This window comes from Aulonocara stuartgranti (genome assembly GCF_965226115.1).
Source record: "Aulonocara stuartgranti genome assembly, chromosome: 16".
Classification (NCBI taxonomy): Eukaryota; Metazoa; Chordata; class Actinopteri; order Cichliformes; family Cichlidae; genus Aulonocara; species Aulonocara stuartgranti.
In genome coordinates, this window is record NC_138952.1 from 29,015,564 (window position 1) to 29,041,854 (window position 26,291).

The window sequence follows — 26,291 nt, forward strand, 5'->3', positions numbered from 1 at the left end:
TTTGGTATACTTGGAATCAGTTCAACAAAGACTAACAAGGGAACAGGTTTTACCTCTCCAAACCGCTTGATCAAACCAACACTCATCTAGAATGTCATCTCTGCGTTTTGCAGTTGTCCTGCTGGTTTGTTCAGGTGGTGGCCTCCAGCGAGCACTGAAGCAGTTTGCAGCAGAATGTGAGGCGGCAGGAACAAGAATTGGGACCTCCAAACCTGAGGCCATGGTCCTCAGCTGAAAAAGGGTGGAGTGCCCACTCCGGGTCAGGAACAAGTTGCTGCCCCATGTGGAGGAGTTGAAATATCTCGGGGTCTTCTTCACGAGTGAGGGGGGAGGGGAGATTAACAGACACTTTGCAGCCATGCCTGCAGTGATGTGGATTGTGTTCCAGTCCGTCATGGTAGACAGAGCTGAGCATAAAAGAGAAGCTCACCATTTACCGGTCCATCTACAACCCTACCCTCACCGATGGTCATGAGCTTATGTAGTGACTGAAAGTACGAGATGGCAGATATCAGCAGAAGCAAGCTTTCTTCAAAAGGTGGCTGGACTCTCCCTTAGAGAAAGTGGTGAGTTCACTCATCTGAGTAGGGCTCAGAATAGAGCCTCTCCACATCGAAAGGAGCCAGCCTAGTAGAATGCCTCCGGCTGTAGGTGTCCCTGGCACACCGAGGACCTCCTGCCAAACTAAGCTAGAGGTGGTGGCTGGTGAGAGGGAAGTCTGGGCCTCTCTGCTTAGGCTGCTGTCTCTGTGACCCATGCCCCGGATAAGCAGAAGAAATGGGTGGAGGCCTGGATGTATGAATAGTATTCTCCACTATCTCACAAGACTATTGCAGGTTCTTGATTTCAAACTCATACAAAACATTAAACAGTTGCTCTTTAACAGGAAACTAAATAAAGGCTTCTGAGGCTTTATGGTGCCACTACATTCAGCACCAATTAGGCATTTTTTGGTAAGAAGATTAAACCAAAATAAATGCTCAGCTTTGTACAGTGTCCAAGACAAAACACACCGGAGACAAGAAATTCAACCAGGGAAAAGTTGGTGTTCTCTGTATTTATTCTTTTCTTTTTCTTCCTTTGCTGTGCTCTTTGTGAGGAGCATAAATATTTTACAGAGCGAGAACATCAGTCTGGTTATTTACAAGATAAAATAAATGACGTACAACTCACAATGTCGGCTTGTGTTTGGAGAGCTGGAGGAGGAGGAGTAAAGGGAAGGAGGAAAAAAAACCTACAGCCGTTTTACAGTTTGACTTGGAGTACCCCAACCTCGACTCTGACTTCACAAACAGAAACAAAAAAAGGAGCTAATAGACTGTGGCGCGATGGCACGACTGAACACACGGGAGCAGCAACTGCAGAGGTCTAAACCAGTGAATTATTCCATAGAGAGAACAAAGCAGATAAATAAAGAACGACACAAAATTCCAGTGTCTTCAGCAGTCATCAGTCCATTTCTGGTGACTTTCATGCTCCAGGGGGGGGGAAATTATGGCAGTAGTTCATTTAACAAGAAAGTTGCCTACAATGACCACTTTGAACACGGTGATAAACCTGCAATCGGAACCAGTGACTTTTCTGTCCTCTTCAGTTTGAGCTCAACCGGAAAAACTTGTGACTTGTGAACGTCAACCTTCAGACTTCCTGGCTGCCCCCTTTAGACAGTATAAGCAAGTACTGTTTGGATGACAGTGGAAGTGCTTGCGTCCTCCTGTTTTGTGCAGTTTCAATTTGGAAAATAATCTCAATATTAAAACACGAAGACTGCAACTGAGAACTTTTTGCATTTTCTGTTTAATTATTTTCACACTGCCCGGGAATACTTCAAATTCCTTATTTGGATTAATTAGCAGCTCAAAACAAAGATCTTAAAAGTATTGTCATGAAAGACATCAAAACAACGGCCTTTTTGATTTTCAGATGGTCACAAGATGTGAACTCCATCTGGTTGAAACCTGGCAGGTAAGCAGGAGCAGTTTCCATGGGAACAGGAACGTACACCAAGCTCTCTTGATTTACTTTGAGATCATTCAACTTTTGATCTCCATGTTCCTTCCTGGCAAAACTTGAGGTGCCCAACACATTTATGTGATGTATCACCTGTGTTCAACATACCCACACACGAGCTCCACCACAGCTGGGGCACAGCCCAAACGCCAGGCCCGCTCATCAATACTCGCTCAGATCCTGACGTCGATCGATACGCCCGCAGGTCTGGTGTCTAATAATTCAGGCAAACAAATGCGACTCGTTCAAACCCGGGTTAAACCGGATTGAGCCGTTCAAACCTTCAGGTAAAGTCAGAGATGAACCCGAAGACCGTCCGTGCCGAGTGTGCAGTTTTGAAAGGAGGAAACATCTGCTGTGTCAGGAGTAATGAAGGAGGCTGAGGAACTCATGCCTACAGGAGGTACAGAAATAACACTGAGGCCTGCATGGAAAATAAACCCCACCAATATTAAATCAATGCTGCTGATTCTCCATTAAGGAGAAAACTGAGGTTGTTTCCTCATGCCAGTGTCAAGCTTGCCAGCATGTTGTTTGTGTGTTTGTAGCTCTTCACTCACACACAAAGAAAATCGTGAATGGAGGAATACATTCCTATTTAAAGATTGAAAGGCACTCGTGCTAAACCGTGTAATGGACAGCACTAGTGGGTCCCAACTCACAAGCATTCAGCTGGAAACAGGAAATGATCCGACTCAAAAGAGCCCCAACCTGAACACCGAGTAACAAGACAAAGCTACTGTTTTTATTCTATTATTGTTTCAAAGTAGGTCAAAGGAAGTGTTCGCAACAAGTACCAAAGAAGACAGAAAGGCTCACCGCGAGTCTCCCTCTCAGGGTGGAAGAGAGCGAAAAAGAACGAGGAGGAGGAGGAGGTTTGTGCGTATCGACTCAAGTGCAACTTAAGGGTATTCTCTGGGTTTGAGACTTTGAGTAAAGGGGGGGGGGGGCTGTTCAGAGTCGTGTCATTGTGCCACAGAGCCAGAAACAGGTTCAACAAAGGGCTAACCTAATGTGTCTTCTCTCTAGCTCATGTTGCTGTTTGATTGGGTAGTGGAGTGGCGTGTTGTTGATAGGCTGACCCAGGGGTGTGAGAGAGGAAGTGCTTGGAGGAAGAGATCTGAAAGGTTGGGTTTCTTAGATGGGCAGCTGGAAAGTGATGTCCACTTGAGCTTCCTTTGCAAGGGAGACGATTTCAGAAAGCTTTACAACCTGTGGACAGAGCAGAGTGGGCTCATGAAATAAAATTTAACATAACATACTTTTACAATTGACCTTTATTTAACCAACAAACCCGTGTTTTTAAAAAGGAGACCTTTTTTTTAAGACAGTCAATACAGAACAGATGACACAAATGATACAGGTCTCTGAAGTCATGCAACTGTTTCAATGGGATCCCAATCCTCCTCCTGACTGTGCTTGAAAAGTCTGAAATTCAGGTGTTATGCAGGTATTCTGCTTTCAATTTAGGATTGAGACATAGTGCACTTCAGGTTTGACAGCTGACATCCCCATCACTCACAGCAGTCATGCTTCACTTCACATCATTACTACCAACTTAGCCGCTGACGTTCTACGTTTCTAAAACTTTTTCTAGAACTTTTACCGTGGGAGTGGGCCGCCCAAGTGTCATCTAGAAGACGCGTATTTTTCTCTCGACACACGCACACCTCAAACTCTACTTGAACAGTCACAGAGCAGCTGCACATGTTAATCAGCTGATTGCACATGTGCAGTCTTGTTCTTGTGGTTTGTGCACTGAGACACACGCTGCAGTTTCATGCCATATCATGTCATACTTGTCTAGTAATTTTCTCCAAAATCATATTAATTCTAAAGTTTAAAAAAATTTTTTTTAGTTATTTTGGCAGAACAAAAATACCAAACACGACAACTACTAATACAGGTGACTGATACACGTTTCTTTTCCTAATCTAACAACAAGGACTCTCCACTCACAACAATCTAAAGGGTTTTCATTCTTTCTCATCTTTCCTGAAAATCTTTTGTATTCTAACTCCAGAAGAACAGAACAAAGGCTTTCATTTCCTCGCTAACTCACATATCTAACAAAGCTGATCCTGCTCATCACTAATATCCTGTTTTTAGATCAAATACAACCATTTTCCACATATATAATCATTACATGAAAGCTGGAATCAGTCCACTTTTAAGCAATTAATCAAGCAGCTTAATTGGATGTGAAAAGTGTTTAGAACAGAGTAAGATTTAATAAAATGTTATCAAACTGCCTCCCGGCACACCTGCTCCCCAACCCTGTTCTCACATACGCTTTCACACTGTTGCTGCTTTCTGGTTACTTTGTGCTATAAATGTAAAGTGACGTTTTTCCTCACATTGGTTCTCTCACACACACACACACACCCTCCGCCTCCTCGCATACAGCGACACATCTAAAGGCAGGTACATGTCAGCCCTGCTCTCCCCATTTATGACGTGAGCATTTGAGTTGAACGTGGGTCTTTGTGCGTACCATTTTTGCAGCTTCGTCCAGGTCGTCGCAGGCCAGGATTTTCAGCGGACTGGCAGCAATCAGAGCTTTGGCGTCGTCCACTCTTGTTCCTGAGAACAAACAAACAAAAAAAATAAATGAAAAAAAGTCAGTTTTTCAAAACAGCAGTACCTTTGGCCACCCTACAGCTGTGTCACTGTCAGAACAGAGTTTCTTGATACGGCAAACATTCATTTGGATGCTGTTGAATGTTTTTGAACCTCGAGGAAGCTAATAACCTCCTTGTGGTTTTCTGTGGATACCTGTGCCTCCTGTACTGTCCACCCTCAGACCACAGTTTCCATTTGCACTCGGGAAAAACAAAGCTGAATGTCTAAAAGGTCTTTCCAGAAGTTTGGAGAGCTGATGAAGTTTCTTTGATGAAAAAGAAAATGTTCGCCGGACCAAAGTGAAAACTCAATTTCCCTAAAACTGCCCTATAACCTCCCAGCAGACAGTTTTTATTAAAGCTGCTGTCACACAGCAAGCCGTTGCCTCCTCCTTTGTTTGGTGGATGCCTTCACACTTCATGGTTCAACTTTTTTCAGCTTGCCTCTGTGGCTGGTGTGCAGCCATGGCAACCACAGATACAACCATAGGGGAAAAATGGTAACGGAGGCTTATTTTACAAATCAATGGAGATCAACAACATCTGCTTTAATGCCTGATTATACAGACAGACCTCACAACCCAGAAAAGAATTACAAACAGAGCAAAGCAGACACATTACAGAATTAGCCACTGACACAAATACACAAACCCATGAATCCAGGATAAACCAGGAAGCAGTCTTAGACACGAAAGAGCATGTATAAACATACCAAAGTAACTTGTCAGTGTGTAGACAGACACACACAGTATATTTATTATTTAAAAAAAAAAAACATTAAAATTTTAAAAGAGAGCATGTTCCTGTTTTGAAAGGAGAACGTGGTCCAGTCAAGTTTCCAGAGTCGAATTAGGAGCTGTGACCCATCTGATGTATCCGAGTCCGGCCCCGATTAACAAGTCATTTGGTCACACGCACATTTGTGGATTGGCTCACAGGAAAAGCGTCTTTGTGCTGATGTAGAGCCTTACAGAGGTGCTACTTGTAGCTCTGACTTAAAATCCATGAAGCATTTGAGTTTCAAGCTCATCAGTGTGATGCTTAAAGTTTATCAAAGTTAAAAACACCGCAGATGTTTAAGAGGTTACAAGACAGAATTTAATAGCTTTGGAAAGTTATTCCAACTACTTTCTTTTACCCTTTACCACTAACTTTAGAAGATAAAAGCAGATGAAGCATACATGAAGGAATTCTTGCCAAATGAATCAAATGCATCTGCTGCAGTCCATCTTACCCTGTACTGCAGAGTGTTAAAATTCAAATAGTCTTCAGAGTTTTAGACTAACAGCAGAGTATTTAGTTTCAGATGACTGAATGACTGAGTACTCTGAAGCCTTACAGTATCAACCGCACTCAGTCAATTAACTTCATTTTGAAGGTAGAAAAACAAACCACAGTATTTAATCACATCGCTATAAGTTATCAACAAAATCTCAGTTACATTCAACCATGTCCAAAAACTTTGTGTGTGAAAATACTCCCTGAAGAAAATATAAAATACACAAAGTTTCTGCTATGGCCAATATTAATGAGCAATTTTTTAATTGTGCAAGTATGTTAAGTATGTCCAAACCTCTAAAGAAGCACACATCACTACAAAGGAACTGAAAACATCTGCTGCAAACCATGAACTAGGATGTACTCTGCTAAAGAAGGCAACTTCCTCTGTTGTTGAACCTTTCACCCATATCTTATTTTCTCTTTGAAACAGATTTTATACAAAGTGACCTTAAAGCAGCCCAAGTCCATCTCTGTTCAGGTGACTCCAACAAGGAGTCATCATCCAAAGCCTTGTGACACTGCTGATCATAACATCCTATAAAAAATAAAAAAAAATACAGCATGCAAGGAGCAGCCAATCAAAAGAAAAGGAGGGTGGCATTAACTTTTTAACCTTTGAAAGCCAATCAGCAGTAACAATTGAAGCTTTTCAGAACTGAGTCATTTCTGTCATATTTCAGGCTTATAGAACAAAATGAATGGGTGTGCATCAGAAGTTAGCAAGGGCCTGGGTCTCTGACTATGCAGCTACCCAGAAACTATTATAATGGTGATCAAACCATGTCTTTGACATATACTCAGTCAAAACTCAACATGCAAAGCTTCCCTAAAATTAAAAAAAACAAAAAAAAAACAAACACCAAAACTACCTGCCCTGTTCGTCACCAGTGCATTTACACTTGCAGACAAGACCACAGAGGTGCTAATTGAGATATAAGACAGAACTACCTAATGACTCCAATCCAACTTCAGAAGCGCTTCTACATCTTAGATTATAAAATGTGTAAAGAATAACTTTTAAAAAACTGATTAAACATGTAAACAGAAGGCAGCGCTCCTGTTTAATTCACGTAATGTGTCTAAAGCTGCAGTGCAGTTACAGTCTTGGCGCTGGAACGCAAACCTCAGCAGCAGCATTTTGAGGTGACATCCTCTCGTTTCCAAAATAGAAAACAGGAGCAGAAAATGTTACCCTGAGGAAAACTGAGAAATGTCAGCTCTGTTTAGGCTCCAAATACAAGCATGCACCATTTCTTTGTGCTTGCAAATTTCACTGCCTTGCACTGACGAATGAATAAAGATGAGAAAACCAAATTGGCAGAGGAATTTCACCCAGTGAGGGATTCAGCTCTCTGGAAGGCCACAAAGGACCAGCAAGTCTTTGTATTCAACACTTGGCCTCCTTTGATAATATAGAGTATGAATGTACATATGCATATATCACACGATATCACAATAATTCACAGCTCATTTGTGTTTGTCGTTTTCTGCGCGTTTCCAGGAGCCAGACTTTGAAGTAGGAAGCATCAAATGAAACGGACACGAGTCCCCCCCCCCTCAGCACTGCCAGCTGCTGCGTGTTAACCCGCCTGACAAGGTGGGGGAGAGTGTGTGTTTCCACTGGAGGGGGAGCCTGTGGCTGTGGTTGATCCAGAACATTACAACACTGTGTTTGGGCCCAAACCCCTGTCTATTTCCATTTCCTTTTAAAACAAGGTTTAGGCTGTTGGTCAGGTTGGTAATGAAATCTGCGTTACAAATATCTGTACTTGTTTTCAATCTGAGATACTGTGCTGGAGAGTTGTCGGGATTTCCTTGCATTCCATAGCTCACTAAGATCAGACATCCCTGAATTCAGCAAGATCTTCTCATGGAGGGATCCTGAGGGGCTCCTAGTGCAGATGAGATATATATAATCTCTGATCCTTTTCCCAAATCACTTCAACTGGCTGCTACCAGATGTCTGAGGTCGTCATCCTTTCGTTCAACATTCAGAAGGAGGGAGGCATCAATCCCCCATCAAATTCATGGGAAATTATTTAACAACAGTAAAAATTCAAATAAGGATAAAGTCAAAGCTTCAATTTAACAAGTTAATGAATACAATGCCACATTTTAAATCCTTTTAAGAAAATTAAAAAAAAAAAATAGCAGTTTGTTCCTCACCTTGTAACCGCACAACGATGGGTATCTTGAGGTCCAAGTCTCTTACAGCCATGATGATACCCTGGGCGATGACGTCACACCTCATAATTCCTCCGAAGATATTGACCAGGATAGCCTGAACCTGAGGAAAAAAAGAAAAAAGAAACAACTTCATCAAAAACTGAATGCTGACGAGCTCAGAGGGGTGAGCTACATCGGGCTTCAACAGTTTCCTGTTTAAAACCATGAACAGCCTTTGGAAGCTGGCATCTTCTTACCCTCCTGTCAGAGGTGATGAGTTTGAAGGCCTCCGTCACCTGATGAGCTGTGGCTCCTCCTCCTACATCCAGGAAGTTGGCTGGTGTGCCGCCATGGAGCTTGATGATGTCCATGGTAGCCATGGCCAGACCTGCTCCATTTACTAAAACAGACAAAGCCACTGGTCAAATGATTCAGGCAGACGATTTTCTTCTTTTGCACTGAATATGTACTGGAAAAAAAAAACCCAAAAACACTCATTGATAATAAGACTGACATTAAATGGAAACGCATTACATTTAAATCACAACTAAAAGAGCTCCTACTACGACAGTGCTGTCTTTACACTCAAAGTCTGGTCTGATAGTCGTTATAAAAAGCCAATTGGTGATAGGCTGGTAGGTTTTAATGGCTGATACTGATGCACCACTTTGAACTAAAGCAGCTCAGGTGTGTACTTCTAGGTCTGAAACTAACTGTACTTCTTCCTTATGTTATGTGAAAGTGGTTGGAAATGGTTTAATATCCATTTTGAAATCTTTAAATGATGACAAAACATTACAGACTCTCACTAAAAATAGTTTTTACACATGGAAACAAGACTTGGGTGCCACTGTGCTGTAAAATACCACCCCATTGTATTTATGAGTCCCTCGCACTTTGAGCCAGTAGAAAGTGTTAGAGCCAACAACAAGCTACTGAGTTTGGATATTTTTAAAGACATAAGAAAGAGGGGAAAAAACACAGTGTATGATCTGCTTTTCATTGTTAAGAGACAGAATTGTGTCAGATAAGCTAGCACAGCACTGGACACAACACAGCAGCTCAGCTGGACCTGTGAACTGTTTCTGAGACATTGTTTAAAGTAAGTCAAGAAAAACAAACAGTTCCACTAAAAGGCCACAAGGTGTCTTATTTGGTGGCTTTATGTTGTGGGATGCCGTGTATGGAGTTGAGGTGGCTAGAAAGTTGAGGGAGAAAAAGACAGTAAACAGGAGACTGACAGACTGCAGGATATCGCAGACAAATTAGCAAGCTCCTTTTTTTAATCTATAGATATTCATATCTTGTCCAGTTTGGTCATATTAATATCTCTGGGTTACCATTATAACCTATAACGTTCATTTTCTGTCTGGCATAACCGAGCATTATGGGAAATGCAGTACCCAATCAGGATTACAACTGAGAACATATCTCAAAATGACCACCAAATAGGTTCAAAAGCTATAATAAACACAAAAAATGAAACTACTAAATAGCTTTTCTGACATTTCGCTTGGACTGACCCAGACAGCCGATTGTTCCATCAAGACCGATATAGTTGAGGTCAGCCGTGGCGGCCTGCCGGTCCCGCGGGTCCTCTTGAGTCCAGTCCCGCAGTTCGAACACTTTCTGCTGGCGGTACGCTGCGTTGGAGTCAAAGTTGATCTTGGCATCCATGCACATTACTGTTGACAAGGAGACACATAAGATTTTGACATTAGAAGAAGATCAATGTCAGCTCATCTCTCCATCTGCCAGAGAGCCATGCCATGGGGGGGGGGGTGTCACAGAGTGTTTCCAGCACTGGCACCAGGAATGTAAATGTGCAGCTGAGTTCTTTTTTTCTAAATGCATATCACCTCAGAAATGATCAAATAATTGAATATGTTGAGGAAAGAGTTTTGCTTATTAAAGAATAATTCAGGAGGACAACTTATTTCTGGCTACACTTTGTTAAAATGTCTGCCTTTGATTATGAGTACAAGGAAAAAGAAACACTCTGAGCTTCACTGAAACTACAGTGAAGGAAGCTAAGGAGCTTTTATATATATATATATATATATATATATATATATATATATATATATATATATATATATATATATATATATATATATATATATATATGAATGATCATGCAGAAGGAGGACCTAACAGCTCATCAGGCGCTCAGCATAGTGTTTGGCACAAAGGTCAGCGGTCTCCTTTCCTCACAACTGTGTTTGAGAGCTGTGATTCATGCCTGAGGAGCTCATCACTGTGCATCAGGCAAAGCCATTAACTCTGACTCACTGACAGAACAACACGCACACCTCAGACTGAAATCAATCTCCTCATCATCTCCAGGATGCTTTCATGGACAAACCCCAGTGCATTCCTCCTTGCCAGAGACCCATAAGTCCAGCTAAATTAGTCTGTTCCGCAAAATGAAAATGACCTTTAGAGGCCAAGAGCTGCACAAGCATACCAACCACATCTCAGTCAGCAAGACTGCAAACCTGGGCAAGACTAGCATGGCTCCATTTTTCTTTAATGTCAACTAGGCCTGGGAAATTAAAGAATCCTGATATTTGTCAAGTGGTAAATTCCCCAACTAACAATTAAACTGACAAGTCGTGTATGGTTAATGTCTGTCAGGGTCAACCCTCTTGAGCAACATGACTGTGCAGCTGAAAAAAAGTGCAACTCCAACCAATCTTCCGGAAGATTTGGAAAAGAGTGAAAGAGTGAAAAATGCAGCAAGAAGCTGATGCTGCTTCTCACTTATATTTAGTAAAAAAAAGAGAGCCTAGGCACATTCATGTCCACAAAAATGATTACACAATTCAGTCCAAGTACATATTTTTCTGAACAACATGACTGATAACACAACAGCAGTGAAGAGTTGTAGTTTAATGTGGAAGTAAAGCCTCTCTTTGCTGTGTAGCATTCACAGCAACAGCGCTTCTTACTATAATCACCATGAAAGCATTTCCTGGTAAAACAAAAGCTAGCAGAGCTTTTATGATCAATCCACCTGTGCAAAAAAAACAAATAAACAAAAAATGGTGGTTGCCCAGTGATTGCATTGAATATTTTACTTTAAAGAAGGGTTGCAAACATTTGCCAAAAGATTTGGTCAGTCTGCCAATGAGCTGAACTTGCTGATGAGTCTCTTTGCAGTAGGAGACTCAACTGGTCACCGGGCAGCTTGTATTCTGGTTATATTAAGGTTACCAAGCACCAAGTCACTTCCCAACTAAACAGTCGTCCTGAAGCAACTATATCACTATTTATTAAAGGTGATTTCTGTGCATGGAGATGACCACAGGTCTGTGATTCCCAGGGATTTATCACAGTTAAATGGCATACTATCACAAAACAACCCCATTCAGTTGCAAACTGATAGCAGTGTCTTGATTCAGTTTTATCACCAAAGGTCTTTAATGTGACAGCCAACTGTGACCGGTCACAGGTCTGATCCTCATCTTCAAAGCAACCATGTCCAAGGTAATCATCATATGCTACTTCATTGCAATAAATGTGGTTTTGCAGCAGCCTCTCACCACTGTTTTCCTTAATAATATTATTTTTGGATTAAGACATAAAAAAAAAAATGTAATTAATTTTTACGAAATGCCATCAATGAAATGAATGGCCATTTTTTTAGATTACCAGATTTACAAATCCTTAAAAAAAAAAAAAAATTCCAAAACTAAATTTGGGCACCTGCATGCTTTTCATTTGAATACATGCTGAACTGTTCGGTAAGACCAAACTGGTTTTTACTAGGGGTGCAACGATATTCGTATCGATATTGAACCGTTCGATACAGTGCTTTCGGTTCGGTACGCATATGTATCGAACAATACAACATTTGTAATTTATTTTATCAATTTTCCTTCTGACGATGCTGTCTGTGTTGAGCGCTCAGTGAATCTGCGTTCGACTACTCTGCCTAGGCTGCACTGTCCAGCGCAGATCCACTGAGCGCTCAACACAGACAGCATCGTCAGAAGGAAGAGCGCAGGGCAAGCTAGCGAGACAGAAGTTAAGCTCTCCTTTTAACATGGACCTCCCCCACTCTCATTCAGATCTGGCGTTTGGAATTATTTTGGTTTTCATGTGACGTATGACCCTGAAGGTAAGCGAGTCATGGACTAAAGTAAAACAGTATGTTGGATGTGCCATGCAATGCTCAATTACATTGGTGTGAACTAGTGTGTTAGCGCAGTTAGCTCGTTAACGTGTTGGCCGTCTAGCCCCATGCACGGAGCGATCGGCGGTAGCTCGTTAACGGAGATTTGCCGTGTTGTGGCGTTAAGGTCATTTCAACGAGATTAACCTGAAAGCACTAGTGGGAACACAACGAATATGACTGCACATTTACGCCGACATTATCCTAGTGCAAAGACAAGTGGAAGCAGACAAAAAAAAGCAAGCATGCTACTAACTTTAGCCGAGTCATTTAGACAGCTGTTAGCACATGATTCTCCTTATGCTGCTGAGAATATAGCCCAGAAGAAGCGGATAGTATAGCTTTTATTTTGGAAAGAGCCATTTCTCTGTAATAAACTCTCTTTTCCAAAGATGAGTGATTCCTCAATCAGATACAGGGCTTGCAATATCGCTAGCCCGACGTCCCGGAGCTAGCGATTTTTTCAGTCGGGCTACCAAAATCTTTCTCTTCCCTGCCCGTCGGGCTATTGTAGGAAAAATATATGTCAATGCTTTTGCATTCTTTCAGAAATGTAGCTGGGTAATTATGTCATTGGCATCGGTGAGCCACTGTCAATATGTGACATATTGAAGTCGCGTTTGAATTTGCGCTTGTTTTTTGCTTTCACTTTGCAATCGTGCGAACTGTGTATAGAGAGCGACAGCACTGATCTGTGAGTGATGATAATTTGTGCACCAATTCCTCTGACATCGTCTTATTAATCGTTAGCTTACTATGCAAACATGACAAGTGAAATCTCCCGCAGCAAGCTTAAACATGTGAGAGGTTGATCGCGCAGAGAATCGCTGAGCTTATGTGAGTGCGTGTGTAAAAGCATTTCAGTTCTGCTGAGCCAAATAAGACAGGTCAGGGTGAAGAAGTGACAGCCAAAGAAAAGCTTACCACAAAACGGAGAAGTTATGACAAATCAGACTATAAGGCAAAAAGAAAGTGCAGCTTTATGGTTTCATGGACAAAAGAATTTCTGTGGCTGCAATATGATGAGCTAAATAACCAGGGCTGCACATAAGTGGTCCGCAGGTGCGTATTCGCTGTCAAAATAAAAAACGCGCACAAGGGTTAGGGTTAAATTTAAAAACTGTACTTTTGAGTTAAAATATATATTTATAATTTTAATAAATGACAAATTAAAAATGCATGAACATTTTTTTTTGTATCGAAAAAATATCGAACCTTGACACCAAAGTATCGAACCGAACCGTGAATTTTGTGTATCGTTGCACCCCTAGTTTTTACATTTATTAAAATACCATAAAATAATGCCATTATATTCCTTTTTCAAGCTGTATTTCCTAACCTAACAGTGACTCTGACTTCATCTCTGTGTTCAAAGAGGATGTTTTCTTTTTTGTTCTCCAGACCACATGGTTAAAAATTCAATGAGACAGAATGTGTGTGATAGAGAGTGGAACAGTGATATTATGACTCAGAAGGGAAAGATTAGTCTGTTCTAACTCAGGTTGCATCTCTGATGGATTTTAACAGTTTCCTGCTACTGAAAGCTTAAAATGTGCTCAAAACAACTGTAAACACATTTGTTTGCCCACATGATCAGGCTATACATCACTCCAAACAGCTGGGTTAGGTTAGGGGAAAAGGCTAGACAAGACCCAGCACCACCCTACAAGGACAGAAACAGACAGGTGCATGTGTGTGCGCCTACCAATGCCAGAGGAGTCTTCCACCATGGGATTGATCTCGACCATTGACGCGTCATACTTAATGAACAGATTGTACAGTTTGACCATGGTCTCAGCTGCCTCATTCATCAACGCTGGAGGGAAGCCCATCTTCTGAGCAACCTGCAGACAGATGTACTTTGTCAAAAAAAAAAAAAATCAGCAGCGAGCTATTTTCAAACAAATGGCAGAGAAATGCCCAAAGAATACATGTTTATAGCCGCGATCAGGGGGTCAAACATAAAGCCCAGGGGCCAAAATCGGCTTGAGAAAAGACTGTACTCCGGCTTTGGAGAATGTGAAGGAGGAATTTTATACTTTTAGGTTCACAGCATTCGCTACAAAGTAATTAAGTAATTAGAAAGAAAAACTTTCAGTATTTTCATATTTTTTTGAATGATCAAATATCTTCTGTTTTATAACTACGAAGCAGCTTAAATTAAAGTGTACAGCTACAGAAAAAGTTCTGGTAGGTCATTGCCGAAAAAGTCTTGCTGACAGATTTACTTACCACTGCAGCGTTTCTTTATCACATAGAAACACTGAGCTTGTGTGGTTTACTTACATTAAGATTTGTCGGGAATTAAATGTGTAGTAAAACTTCTGTACACTGAGAGAAAGGGAGTTCTGATCATTATCAACAATGGCATAAGAATTATAGCTTGATTTAAGCATCTCCTCTAACTGTCCTGATATCTTTAACATCTTTCAGCTCATTGTTTTGGTTTTCTTGGTCACATATGTAGCACTTTGTCTCATTCACTGCTCCCACAGAGCTTAATCCTGTCGACATTAAGACAAAAGTGAAATTTCAAACAGAAACAGTAGCTTCGACAGGTCTCATTAGAAGCACGGAAAGCCTGCTGGGTCTGTAAGAACATCACGTTGTTTGAAAAATGTGGTCTTGGCGGACAAAAATAAATGCAGCGAAGGAATATCAATGCCGCTCCATCTAGTTTGAGAGCCCTGCAATCAACACCTCTTCTCTCTGTCAAATATATTGAGTCTCTGCTTTCACTATGACAACCAACATATTCAATATTCAGAGCCAAAGAGATGTGCAGCAACAGGGGAACAGGAATAAAGTGGAAAGGAAAAGAAAGACAGTCAGAAGTGAGACAGGGTGGAGAAATGAGTACATCTGTAAACAAAATAAATCAAGTCCACCAAAAACAAGAAAGAACTCCAGCATTAGCTTCTGAAAGTCAGCTGATAGAAAAATAACGAAATTCATGTTTCTTTTAAAGGTGATTAGAATAATTTCTTCATGAACTGTGTTCTGTTTGAATGATTTTCTTATTACTACAATTCCTCTAACTTTGCTTTTAGAGAACTCAAGTCTAGAATCAGTGCTTAATGTTTCTGAGGGGAAGAAGCCATTGTTACTTTCATTTATACCAAAGCAGGTGACACTGGGTCTGTCCTGTTGTGCATCCTAACTGGACAGACTGATGTCCAGAGGTTTAACCGACTTGGTGTAAGACTGCGATGATCAAGTGTTCCCTTCATTTTATTTTGAGCAGTACATATTTACAGTGGTAAAAGACTGATGGCAGCTTCCGTGAGAAAACCCAACAAGAGCCGTCCAGATACAGCTTGCAACTGTGAAAGCACTCCTGCTGATGTAAGAAGAAACAGAGGGAGAACCTGATGAAGCCTTCTGTAATTATGAATTCCAAGTTGATTTATGTCAGGAAACAAGCAGACATAACGTGTCATGGCTACAGGGCGATCACTTCATCTTTGTAGTTTTTTTTTTTTTTTTTTAAATTGAAATTATTATTAAGATCATGTTTCTGTGTTAAGCGCATTTTTTTTAAGATCGGTCAAGAAGAAGCTTTTGCAACGTGCAGATGCCGTGATAATGATTATTAAACATGATAGTTTTGTGAAAGCTGTAATGTTTTGAGTTTGTTCAGGTGATCTGGAAATAAACTACAGTTAATGGAGTTCATGATCCAAGTGTGATTGAGTGAACACACCTGAGCGCTCAGCTCAAGAGTGCTGAATTTTCCCCCTAGTGCTTTTTACTTGTTCGGTACATGTAGCAGGAACATTCTCACTCTCTCACAAGTAGCTGCTCAAGTAGCTGTAAAGTACAGCAGCTACATTACAAACACTGCAGCATCATCTTGTTGACAAAAGGTAGACCACAGTGCATCAGAAAGTATTTGCAGCGCTTCACTTCTTCCACATTGGCCCATAATGACAGCAATAGTGATGATGAAACAAACATAATGACACAATTACAGCCTCAAGTCATTTGTGTGTGTGTGTGTGTGTGTGTGTGTGTGTGTGTGTGTGTGCGCTTTTTTTTAATATGATCTGCTTCTTTGCAGAACGTCTCAGGCTCTATCAGACTTTATGCAGAGCGTTGGTTGGCAGCCCTTTTCAGATCTCTCCAAGATGTTGAATTGGGTTCAACTCTGGGTTCTGGCTGGGCCACTTGAGGATATTCACAGAGTGCTCCTGATGCCACTCCTTTGTTATCTTGTCTGTGTGCTTAGGGTCATTGTCCTGTTGGAAGATGAACCTTGTCGCAGAGCTGAGCGCTGGATGTGTCTGTACATTGCTACATTCATCTTTCCCTCGACTTTGACTAATCTCTCAGTTCCTGCTGCTGAAAAACATCCCAGCATGATGCTGTCACCACCATGCGTCACTGTAGGGATGGTATTGGCCAGGTGATGGGCAGTGATGAGCGTTTGATCTTTGTTTCCTCAGACCAGACGATTTTGCTTCTCGTGGTCTGAATCTTTCAGGTGACTTTTGGCAAACTCCAGGGGGGCTGTCATGTGGCTTTTACTGAGGAGTGGCTTCTGTCTGGCCACTCTACCATGCAGCACTGATTGGTGTAGTCCTCAGAAATGACTGTCCTTCTGGAAGGTTCTCCTCGCTTCACAGAAAAATGCTGGAGCTTTGTTAGAGAAACCATCAGGTTATTGGTCAGCTCCCTGACTAAGGCCCATCTACCCTGATGGCTCAGATTAGTCAGGCGGCCAGCTCTAGGAAGAGTCCTGGTGCTTCTTCCACTTACAGATGATGGAGGCCGCTGTGCTCACTGGGACCTTCAATGCTGTTTTCTGCACCCTTCCTCAGATCTGTACCTCAATACAATCCTGTCTCAGAGGTCTACAGACAATTCCTTGGTTTGTGCTCTGATATGCACCTTTAGCTGTCGGACCTTATATAGACAGCTGTGTGCTTTTCCAAACAACGTCCAGTCAACAGAATTTACCACAGGTGGACTCTAGTAATGTTGTACAAACACCCAACAGGCGATCAGTGGAAACATAGTCAGAATCAGAATACTTTATTCATCCCGAGGGAAATGCACCTGAGCTCAATTTTGTGTGTCACAGCAAAGACTGTGAAAAATTCTGTACATGTTATATTATTAATAAACTTGCAAGAATTGCAAGAAAATGTTTTTCACTTTGTCATTATAGGGTATTGTGAATAGAATTCTGAGGTAGAAAATGAATGTAATCTATTTTGGAATAAGGCTGTAATTTGACAAAAGTGAAACACTGGGGATATTATCCTGATGCACCGCAGGAATACCCAACCCTACCTACACAACCTGTTGTCCTTAAAAAACAAGCTTACTCCTTCATAAGGACTAGAGCCAGTGTCTTATTGAGACTATTTTAAAATTAACTGATAACATTTCTTTCTTCATCGCCGTTATTGTTTGTACATCTCATGTGAAAATCTGATTCTGTAAAAAGCTCCAGCTGAATGTTTGTAGAGTCATCTTTGTAAATAAAGCACAACATGGAGCATTATTTATCTTGCTTGGCACATCATCTAAAACAGGATAAGGGTTTTTTTTCCCTCTAACAGATTATTTTAAAGGCAAACATCAGACTGAAAAATAAAAAAAAGTATGATTATTCTAAACCAGGCACCAATTTCATACTGTAAACATGAAAAAATATCAGTTGTTTTCTATAAGCCCTGGAAAATGATTATAACTTAGGCTCAGAGGAAAATTTGGGATGATGGGCGGAAATTTGTCATTAACGGATAACAAACTAAAAATTCGAAAAACCTTAATTATATCAAAAATAGGTGCAAAAACACGCTAAGAAGAATGCAACAATTTCTCCAACCAATGACCTTGTTTAGATAAGAGTTAACCTTCTTTAAACAGCAAAGAGCCCCTTCTGATTTAGACATTTTGGCACTCACTGCAGCATGAACTAGGGCTGGGTATCGTCACTGATTTCTAGAATCGATTCAATTCCGATTCACAAGGTCCCGAATCGATTCGATCCACGATTCGATTTAATTCGATTCGATTCGATTTAAATCTGGGAAATTTTGACAGTCAGAGATATAATTCAGATCAGGACATTTACATATTTTTGTATCTATAAAAAGGAAGCTGACACTCGCAAGACTTTATCCAAGGTGTGAGCATCACAGCAGATGCCTTTGTGTCAAAGTAGCTGAAGATAAAACACAGAAAAACATGTAGGTGATTTTCCTGGCCTGGGATTTTATAAAAATATTCTGCAGTACATCAAAAACGAAAGAAAACCATTAATTAATCAACATTACCTCTGACGTTACAGCGGTTTTATTAGAGACATGGCTAAGCATTTTGCATTTTGAATAATTTTAAAAAGTTTCAATTTGTTCAGTATTGAACAGCAGAAATGAGGTTTTCTTTTCGGAAGAATGTAAAAGGGGAAAAAACAGCGGCCGACAGCGCTGTAAACAACGGTAGACTTGTGTAACAAGCAAGCGAATAATGAAGAAAGGGAAACTGTTCGAGAGAGAGGGGGGGAGAGAGGGAGAGAGAGAGAGCTGCGCATCGCAATGGAAGCAAAACAGTAAAAGAATTCATGACGATGTTTATGTGAAGCGTTTGGATCTTCTTTTGCTGCTGATTCGGTCAATATTGTTTGGAGAGAGATCAAACTAACAGCTTTAGAATCAGCGCATAAAGGGCGTGAACACAAAGCGCGGACCCGGATCAGCGAGCTGTCGGCTTTCAGCCCCGACTGTGAGAAAGGCGACATCTAACTGATTCTGATCCGCGGGTCGCGCTGTGTGTTTAAGTCTATGTGCAGAATCCCTGTACCTGCTCTCATTTACTGTTTGGTGGTTCTTGAAATTTTGTGAGATGTCACCAGAGATTCTGGCATTTCGGACAAAATAAATTTATATTAAAAAATCGATTCAGGATTTTAATGAATCGATTTTACGTTATCCAAGCCAGAATCGATTTTAATCGATGAATCGATTATAAAAACCCACCCCTAGCATGAACGCACACAAACACACTCCCCTTTCTCTTCCTCCAAGTCTTCCTGCAGCCCAAACTACAAAGTGGGTGCACCTCAAGTCTGTTTCGTGACTTATTACATCTACCATTGATCGCACCTTGACAGCCTGCTCCATCTTAATACCCTCCACGATGTCGATGGGTTCCTTCACAATGGCATCTGGATTTTCCGCTGCAACATCTTCGATGTTCACGCCACCCTGTGAGCTGCCAATCAGCACAGGGCCCTGTGGGACACAAGTGGGAGGGATGGGGATTTAAAATCTTAGAGTTACTGCAACATTTTTGTTTCGAAATCTGTGAAACCTAAGCCCCGGATAGACACCTTTACAAAGAAAACGGGTGATTTAATAAGAGTGATTTTATGCAAGGAGGTTTTGACTATCCTCTCCCAATAATTACAATCAAAATTACCTTCTGTTTTTTACTGACCTGGCTGCTCTTCCTGTAATTTAAATCAAATCTGAAGCCACATCCTTCAGACTTCCTATTTTTCTGTGTAAAAACTAAAAGATGCTATTGCCATGAAAAAAAAAAAAAAAAAAAATTCCAATGTCTTCAAACCTCTCATAACAAAAGCAACAAAGTAGTCTGTGCCTGCACAGTAAAATCACCGTCCTCATAATAAAATGCAAAAGACAACAATAAACAATTTTATAATCATGTCATTTATCTTCAGATTATTTTCTCAAACCCTCAGATTTTCTATTTAAAGTCGTGTAAAACAGGAAAAAGAAGAAACTCTCAGACCGGAGTAAGTAATTTTCATTGTTGTTAGAAAAGCAACACTAAATAGTTTATAAAATATGAAAATACTTATTAATTTCACATTCATCTGATTGTCAATAGGCTAATCACTGAGCGCGCTGATTGCTTGCAGCAGCTTCATAAACACAGCTGCATAGAGAGAAAAAAATAAAAAGGTTATCCACACAAGTCTTCATGACTGCACATCCTAAGGAGGCTCCTCAGATCACAAACCCTGTTTAATACAAGGTTTTGTTCCAAAGACTCCTGAGCTGAGACCTCCTTATTTCTGCTGTGATGACGGCAAAATACTAAGAAGGAATTTCTGTGGTGAGCAGCATCTTTATCCCTTTCTCCATACAGTAAGAACATGTGGAATACATTACAATAAGAATTTTATATACTATATACAACAGTGTGAAAACGTTTTAAACACATAAAATTCTTGCTCACCGCATAGTTCATGATCTATAATCAAGTTATAGACACAATCGACTCAAATGTTAGCAGCTTTGCCTAATTATGAATAAAAACCTGAACATCCAGTCAAGCATACAGACTCACTGAACCCTGAAAAAGATCCAGTGAAAGTGTTAAAATTCTTAACACATGTAAAAACACTGACTTTATCTTCAGTATTGTGCTGCCATCTAGTGGACAAAATCTGTTAACTGAATCACAACTTTGTTTTTTTATGAGTTCAATGAAGATGAGTCAAGATGCATTTAAGCACTGACAGATGAATCTGTGTGTGCTTTGCTTAATTTAGTCATCTGAATGAAAAGATGTGGAGGGGAGGTGCGATGTACAGTTACATTACAAAAACAACAGTTAATCTCATCTAAATCTTTAATTTCACATCTAATTTTTGTAGTTTATAAATTGCCTCTAATTTTTTCAGAGCTGACTTTTCTTATGATACAGATCTTAATTTAAATGAATGAGTAATGTGTTTAATGTGTTTAAGTAAACAAACAGCAGCAGCTTGAGCTTTTCACACTAGGCTTGCAGACTGTCAACAGCTCAACTAAAATGATCTAGAGCTCATTCAATGCCACGCAAAAACATCATGAGATTACTGTAGTGTAAGTGTACCTTCCCTAACACTTAGACTAATACTAATCACCTCTAACAAATCCAATCCAATTTTATTTATAAAGCACTTTAAAATACCCAGCACAGGAACAAAGTGCTGTACAGAAAATAAGTTAAAACAATAGAATAACAAAAAACAGCGAAATAAATAAATAAAACACATAAAACATAAAATTAAAAACAGCCCTATGTTAAAACAAAAACAAGATAAAACAGCATCGAATCACCTAAAAACAACTAAAATAAAAAACCAACATCTCACGTGGTGTCAAAGGCCAGGGTAAAGAGGTGGGTTTTCAAGAACAGATAAAAACAGATAAAGAACTGGCCTGTCTAATCTCTAAAGGAAGCTCGTTCCACAGTTTTGGAGCTGCTACAGCAAAAGCACGATCTCCTCTAAGTTTACGCCCAGTCCTGGGTATCTTCAGGAGCAGCTGATCAGCTGACCTGAGAGAGCGGGTGGGTGTATAAGGCTGTAGCAGCTCAGAGAGATAAGATGGAGCTAGGCCATGGAGAGCTTTAAAAGTAAATAAAAGAATTTTAAAATGAATCCTAAAAGAAATGGGCAGCCAGTGAAGTGAAGCTAAAACAGGGGAAATGTGCTCAAACTTTCGAGTGCCTGTTAAAAGACGAGCTGCAGCATTTTGCACCCTCTGTAGATGACTAATATATAATGCACTGAGCCCAATATAAAGTGCATTACAGTAATCCAGCCGAGTGCTAACAAAGGCGTGGATCACTGTCTCAAAGTGCTGCCGTGAAAGAATTGGCTTTATTTTTGCCAGCTGCCTGAGGTGAAAGAAGCTAGATTTTACCACTGCCTTAATTTGATTATCAAACTTCAGATCACAGTCCACTTTGACCCCCAGGTTTGTGACAGTTGGCTTAACATACTGTGCCAGGGAATCTACATACACATTGGGGGTCTCAGTGGAGCTACCAAAAACCATCACCTCTGTCTTTTTATCATTGAATTTTAAAAAGTTAACAGACATCCAAGTCTTAATGTCATCGAGACACTGAAGTAATGGCTGTGTAAGGTATCTGCCTTTTTTCTTTAGAGGGACATAGATCTGACAGTCATCAGCATAAAAGTGGAAAGCAATGCCGTGCTTTCTCAGTACAGAACCAAGAGGAAGCAGATATAAAGAGAAGAGGAGGGGGCCTAGAACTGAGCCCTGTGGGACACCACACAAGAGGGGAGCGGAGGACGACACATAGTCACCAAGGCTGACACAAAAAGTTCGCCCCGTCAAGTAGGACCTGAACCACTCCAGTGCTGTGCCCCTAATGCCCACCCAGTGCTCCAAACGAGAGAATAAAATGGCATGATCCACGGTATCAAACGCAGCTGTCAAATCTAAAAGCACAAGAACAACACAGTCCCCAGCATCAGTCGCTAAAAATATGTCATTAAAAACTTTTAAAAGGGCTGATTCAGTGCTATGAAAGGGTTTAAAACCAGATTGGAAAACCTCTAAAACATTTTGCTTTTCCAGGAAGGCCATTATTTGGCTGTAAACTACCTTTTCAAGAATTTTGGAAAGAAAAGGTAGTTTGGAGATAGGCCTGTAATTTGCAAGAACCGTAGGATCAAGAGCAGGTTTTTTAATCAGGGGTTTGACTACTGCATGTTTAAAATCTTTAGGGACAATACCTGACATCAGACTATGGTTTACCAGCTCAAGAACCAAAGGACCAACTGTAGGTAACACCTCTTTTAAAAGTCGAGGAGGGACAGCATCATTTGGAGACCCTGCAGGCTTAAGATGACCAACAGTCTCCTTTAAAAAGGACAGAGTCACAGGCTCAAACCTGTCAAAGACAGCAGAGCAGGAAACAGAGAGTGAGAGGTCATGACCACAAGGAGAGATCTGATCCCTTGTGGAGGAGACCTTCTCAATAAAAAAGTGTAAAAAATTTTGACAGGCTTCTGATGAGGGCTCAATACAGTCAGTATACGGTGCATTAAGAACAGAGTTAATAGTTTTAAATAAAACACGCGGGTTGTGGCAGTTTGACAAAATAATGTCAGATAAGTGTTTTCTTTTGGCATCTTTTACAGTTCTTTGATATTGACGCCAACAGTCCTTCAGCATCTGGAATGACACTTGTAGTTTGTCCTTTTTCCACTTGCGCTCAGTTCGATGGCAGTCGCGCCTGACAGCTCGTGTCAAGTCGTTCAGCCAGGGCTCAGGGCTCTACACAGAGACTGATGGGTTATTAGTAACACTAAATCTGTGATTTTTTGGGACCATTTAGGGGAGGAGCAAAGCCTGAACACCATTCAACATAAAAAATTTATCATCTCCTCTAAAGGTTTGTTTGAAAGGTTAATGCATGATTTACAAAACACAAAGAAATGGGCATTAAGAGCACTCCTTTTGAACTTTTCCACCTTTGTTGTTTTTTTTTTTAAGGAAATTCATTTCCCGTGAAAGCATCGTTCTCAGCTGAGCAAACACATCATTTGGCTTCTTGTGGGTGCGCCTGTGTTCCCTCACCTGAAAGGACCTCTCCATGGTGATGGCAAAGTAGTATTCTCTGCGTGGGTACCTGCGCTCGCAGATGAACACCTGGTTGCAGATACGACCCGCCTCCCCGGTCTGCTTGGTGTACAGCTTTCGACCAATCATCTGAGATGAAATGTCTCGGGCTTCCTCTGGCCTGGAGATGAGGAGAAGACAGGAAATTGAAAACTTTTTAATGCATAACAAGTTAATTAGAAAACTTATGAAACAAATAGATAAAAACCTGTAAGGACAATACAAACTAAAATTATTAAACAGATACTTGAGTTTATTAACATTTAAATCATATCTGTCAGCACTACTTTCCTGAGCTAGTCAGTAAGCAGGAGAATGAGGATGGACACAGTTACCAAGGTTGTAAGTGTAATCTGCTCCGTGTATTGTACGGTGCAGAAAAAGTTAATTTCCACTCTTTACAGCCTTTGTCCTCTAAACAACAGTATGCAAAGTCTGTGCAGTAACTTCTGAAAACAGACAATAGAACAGGCTTGTCAAACTCATTAAGAGGAAATGAATAGTCCAATTAATTATTTTGTTCTTCAGATGAAGTCTGGAGTTCATTTTCATCCATTTTTCAGTATTACTGCAGTTTGTTGCTGCCATACTGGAGACACTTTGCCAAGTAGGCAGCATTTTCCAATTACACAGCAGTCAGCTGTGCTAAATAAAAATTAATGAAGCACTTTGATGACTACAGCAGCTCAGATATTCAATCAGCTCTACAATCTGTAGGCATGAGAAAGACCCCTCACAATTTTCCAGCAGTGGAAACAGCCCAGAAAATCCTCAGCAAGTGCAGACTTAGCAATGCTAAGAAACTACAAAAAACACAGGAGCTACATGTCAGACCCTACAGACCGTAGCTAGCATGTCAAAGTTCATGATAGCACAGTTGTGATGACTTCAAGTTTTTTACGTTATTGTTGCTAAAGATCTTTTTATAAGCTATCGAATCGCAGGCTGTTTTTCACAGAAGTGCATAGAGTCGTGGGAAAACATTCTTCAAATGACTGCATATTCACTACTCAAGGTAGGGTAGGTTAAATTGATTAGCATGTAAACATGGTCAAACATCATTAAGGTCTCTAAACACAGCACTGTTTCTTCATACAGAAGGAGCTGAACTCCCTGGTGTCTTCCACCTCCCTCTTCATGTATGTGTTCTCCTCTCCTCCTTTCTGTGCCACAACATGATGAGGAGCTAGGGTGATCGTTATTTACCGTTATCTCTCCTACAATCTTTCCACTCCCATGGCCAACACAAACATTTCCTGCTGATCCTGTTTCATGTTAATAATCTTAAACATGGGTTTTACTGTGAAGCAGCAAAACATACTCTTTGGTACACGCGTAAGTGAGGACAGGATTTTATCTAAGATGTGTTTACATATAGACAATCGTAATTTAGCCGATTTGTTGCCAGTAACGACTTATTTTGTTTAATTATAAAGGGTGGGTTACTTACGAGTAGACGATCCTCACTCCTCCCTTTAGTCCACCTTCAAACGTCCCTTTTCCTCTGCCGCCAGCCAGAACCTGAGCTTTCACCACAAGGTCCTTGGAACCTAACACACACACACAGTGATATTAAATGCACTAAATGTCATAGTAACTAATCAGTTACATGACAGACCGGCCAGAAATGAAGTTTGTACATTGTTAATATCAAGTAAAAAAATATCCTGGTTTTCTGTTAATATTTACACTCACATATTTCAAATGTGTTTGCGCTGCTTTATACATAAATGTACCAATCACTGCTCTACTTCAATTTTGATATTAACAGAAACAGACCTCCATTTGTATTCTTTCTGTAGTGACGCAACATTTAGATGGACTAATTTGATCTTATTCTCCTGTCACGCATAAACAATATGGCCAAAGGCTTACAAGACACCATGAGGCTTTTGCAATAATGGCTGAGTTTAAAAGTGAGAGGAAGGACTCCAGTTGGCAACTAACGCACCCTTGACCGTTTCAAAAATATGCAGTGACACAAAGCTCTGGGTCATAGTTGAGTTTTATTTGAAGGTTTGTTCACAAGTTTGGCTTTTGAACCAGTTTTCTTCAAATCTAGGTGGCAACTTATCACTAACTGTGCTAATGTCTCATGATAATAGTAAATTATATACACATTTAGCTTTAACTTCTTTAAGAACAGCATGGCATGCTGTAGCACACAGCATGTTTCAGTTTTATTCCATTAATTAGTACTTTTGTTCATTTTCATCAATACACAGTTTCATTCTGGGACTGGGGGGGGGGGGCGTAGCTCAGTTTAATCATTTCCTTTTATCTTATACTTGGCCTTGGCCACACCCTATCACAGTTCATCCTCTGTCTCAAACAAGCTCTTTAGAGCAGTCTGTAAAATTTCTTAAAGATTTTGATGAAATTAGAAAAGTGGAGGACAAAAGAAGACGTGGCAGCAGCCAGTGGAACCACTCAGCCTCCTAGCAGATACACCTATCGTATAAAAATTTTACATCGTCTTATTCTTGAGTTAGTACATTCACAAATGTGGGCGTGCAAGCCTCCTCAGAAATGGTCTCAGTCAAAGGGGTAGCTGTCAAGGAGTCATTCTTAAAGAACATATACAGCAAAATCAGACAAAAGCTGTACTGAAAATCAGCGGCAGCAGGTCTT

The 26,291-nt window shown here is 40.6% G+C and overlaps 1 protein-coding gene across 2 annotated transcripts in view; it reads right to left on the reverse strand.

Moving 5' to 3' along the window:
- Positions 1 to 1,042: 1,042 nt before the first annotated feature.
- The window catches only part of sucla2 (succinate-CoA ligase ADP-forming subunit beta), a 30,333-nt gene continuing 5,084 nt past the window's right edge, over positions 1,043 to 26,291 (reverse strand). For both annotated transcript variants that reach the window (XM_082508534.1, XM_082508535.1), the window contains 9 exons: positions 25,111 to 25,210; positions 23,619 to 23,781; positions 19,371 to 19,499; positions 13,961 to 14,099; positions 9,602 to 9,763; positions 8,336 to 8,478; positions 8,079 to 8,199; positions 4,505 to 4,593; positions 1,043 to 3,222 (listed from right to left, as the gene is read on the reverse strand). In XM_082508534.1, coding sequence (XP_082364660.1) covers positions 3,148 to 3,222; positions 4,505 to 4,593; positions 8,079 to 8,199; positions 8,336 to 8,478; positions 9,602 to 9,763; positions 13,961 to 14,099; positions 19,371 to 19,499; positions 23,619 to 23,781; positions 25,111 to 25,210 — 1,121 coding nt within the window. In that variant the 3' untranslated portion in view covers positions 1,043 to 3,147. The remainder of the gene's footprint in view (positions 3,223 to 4,504; positions 4,594 to 8,078; positions 8,200 to 8,335; positions 8,479 to 9,601; positions 9,764 to 13,960; positions 14,100 to 19,370; positions 19,500 to 23,618; positions 23,782 to 25,110; positions 25,211 to 26,291) is intronic.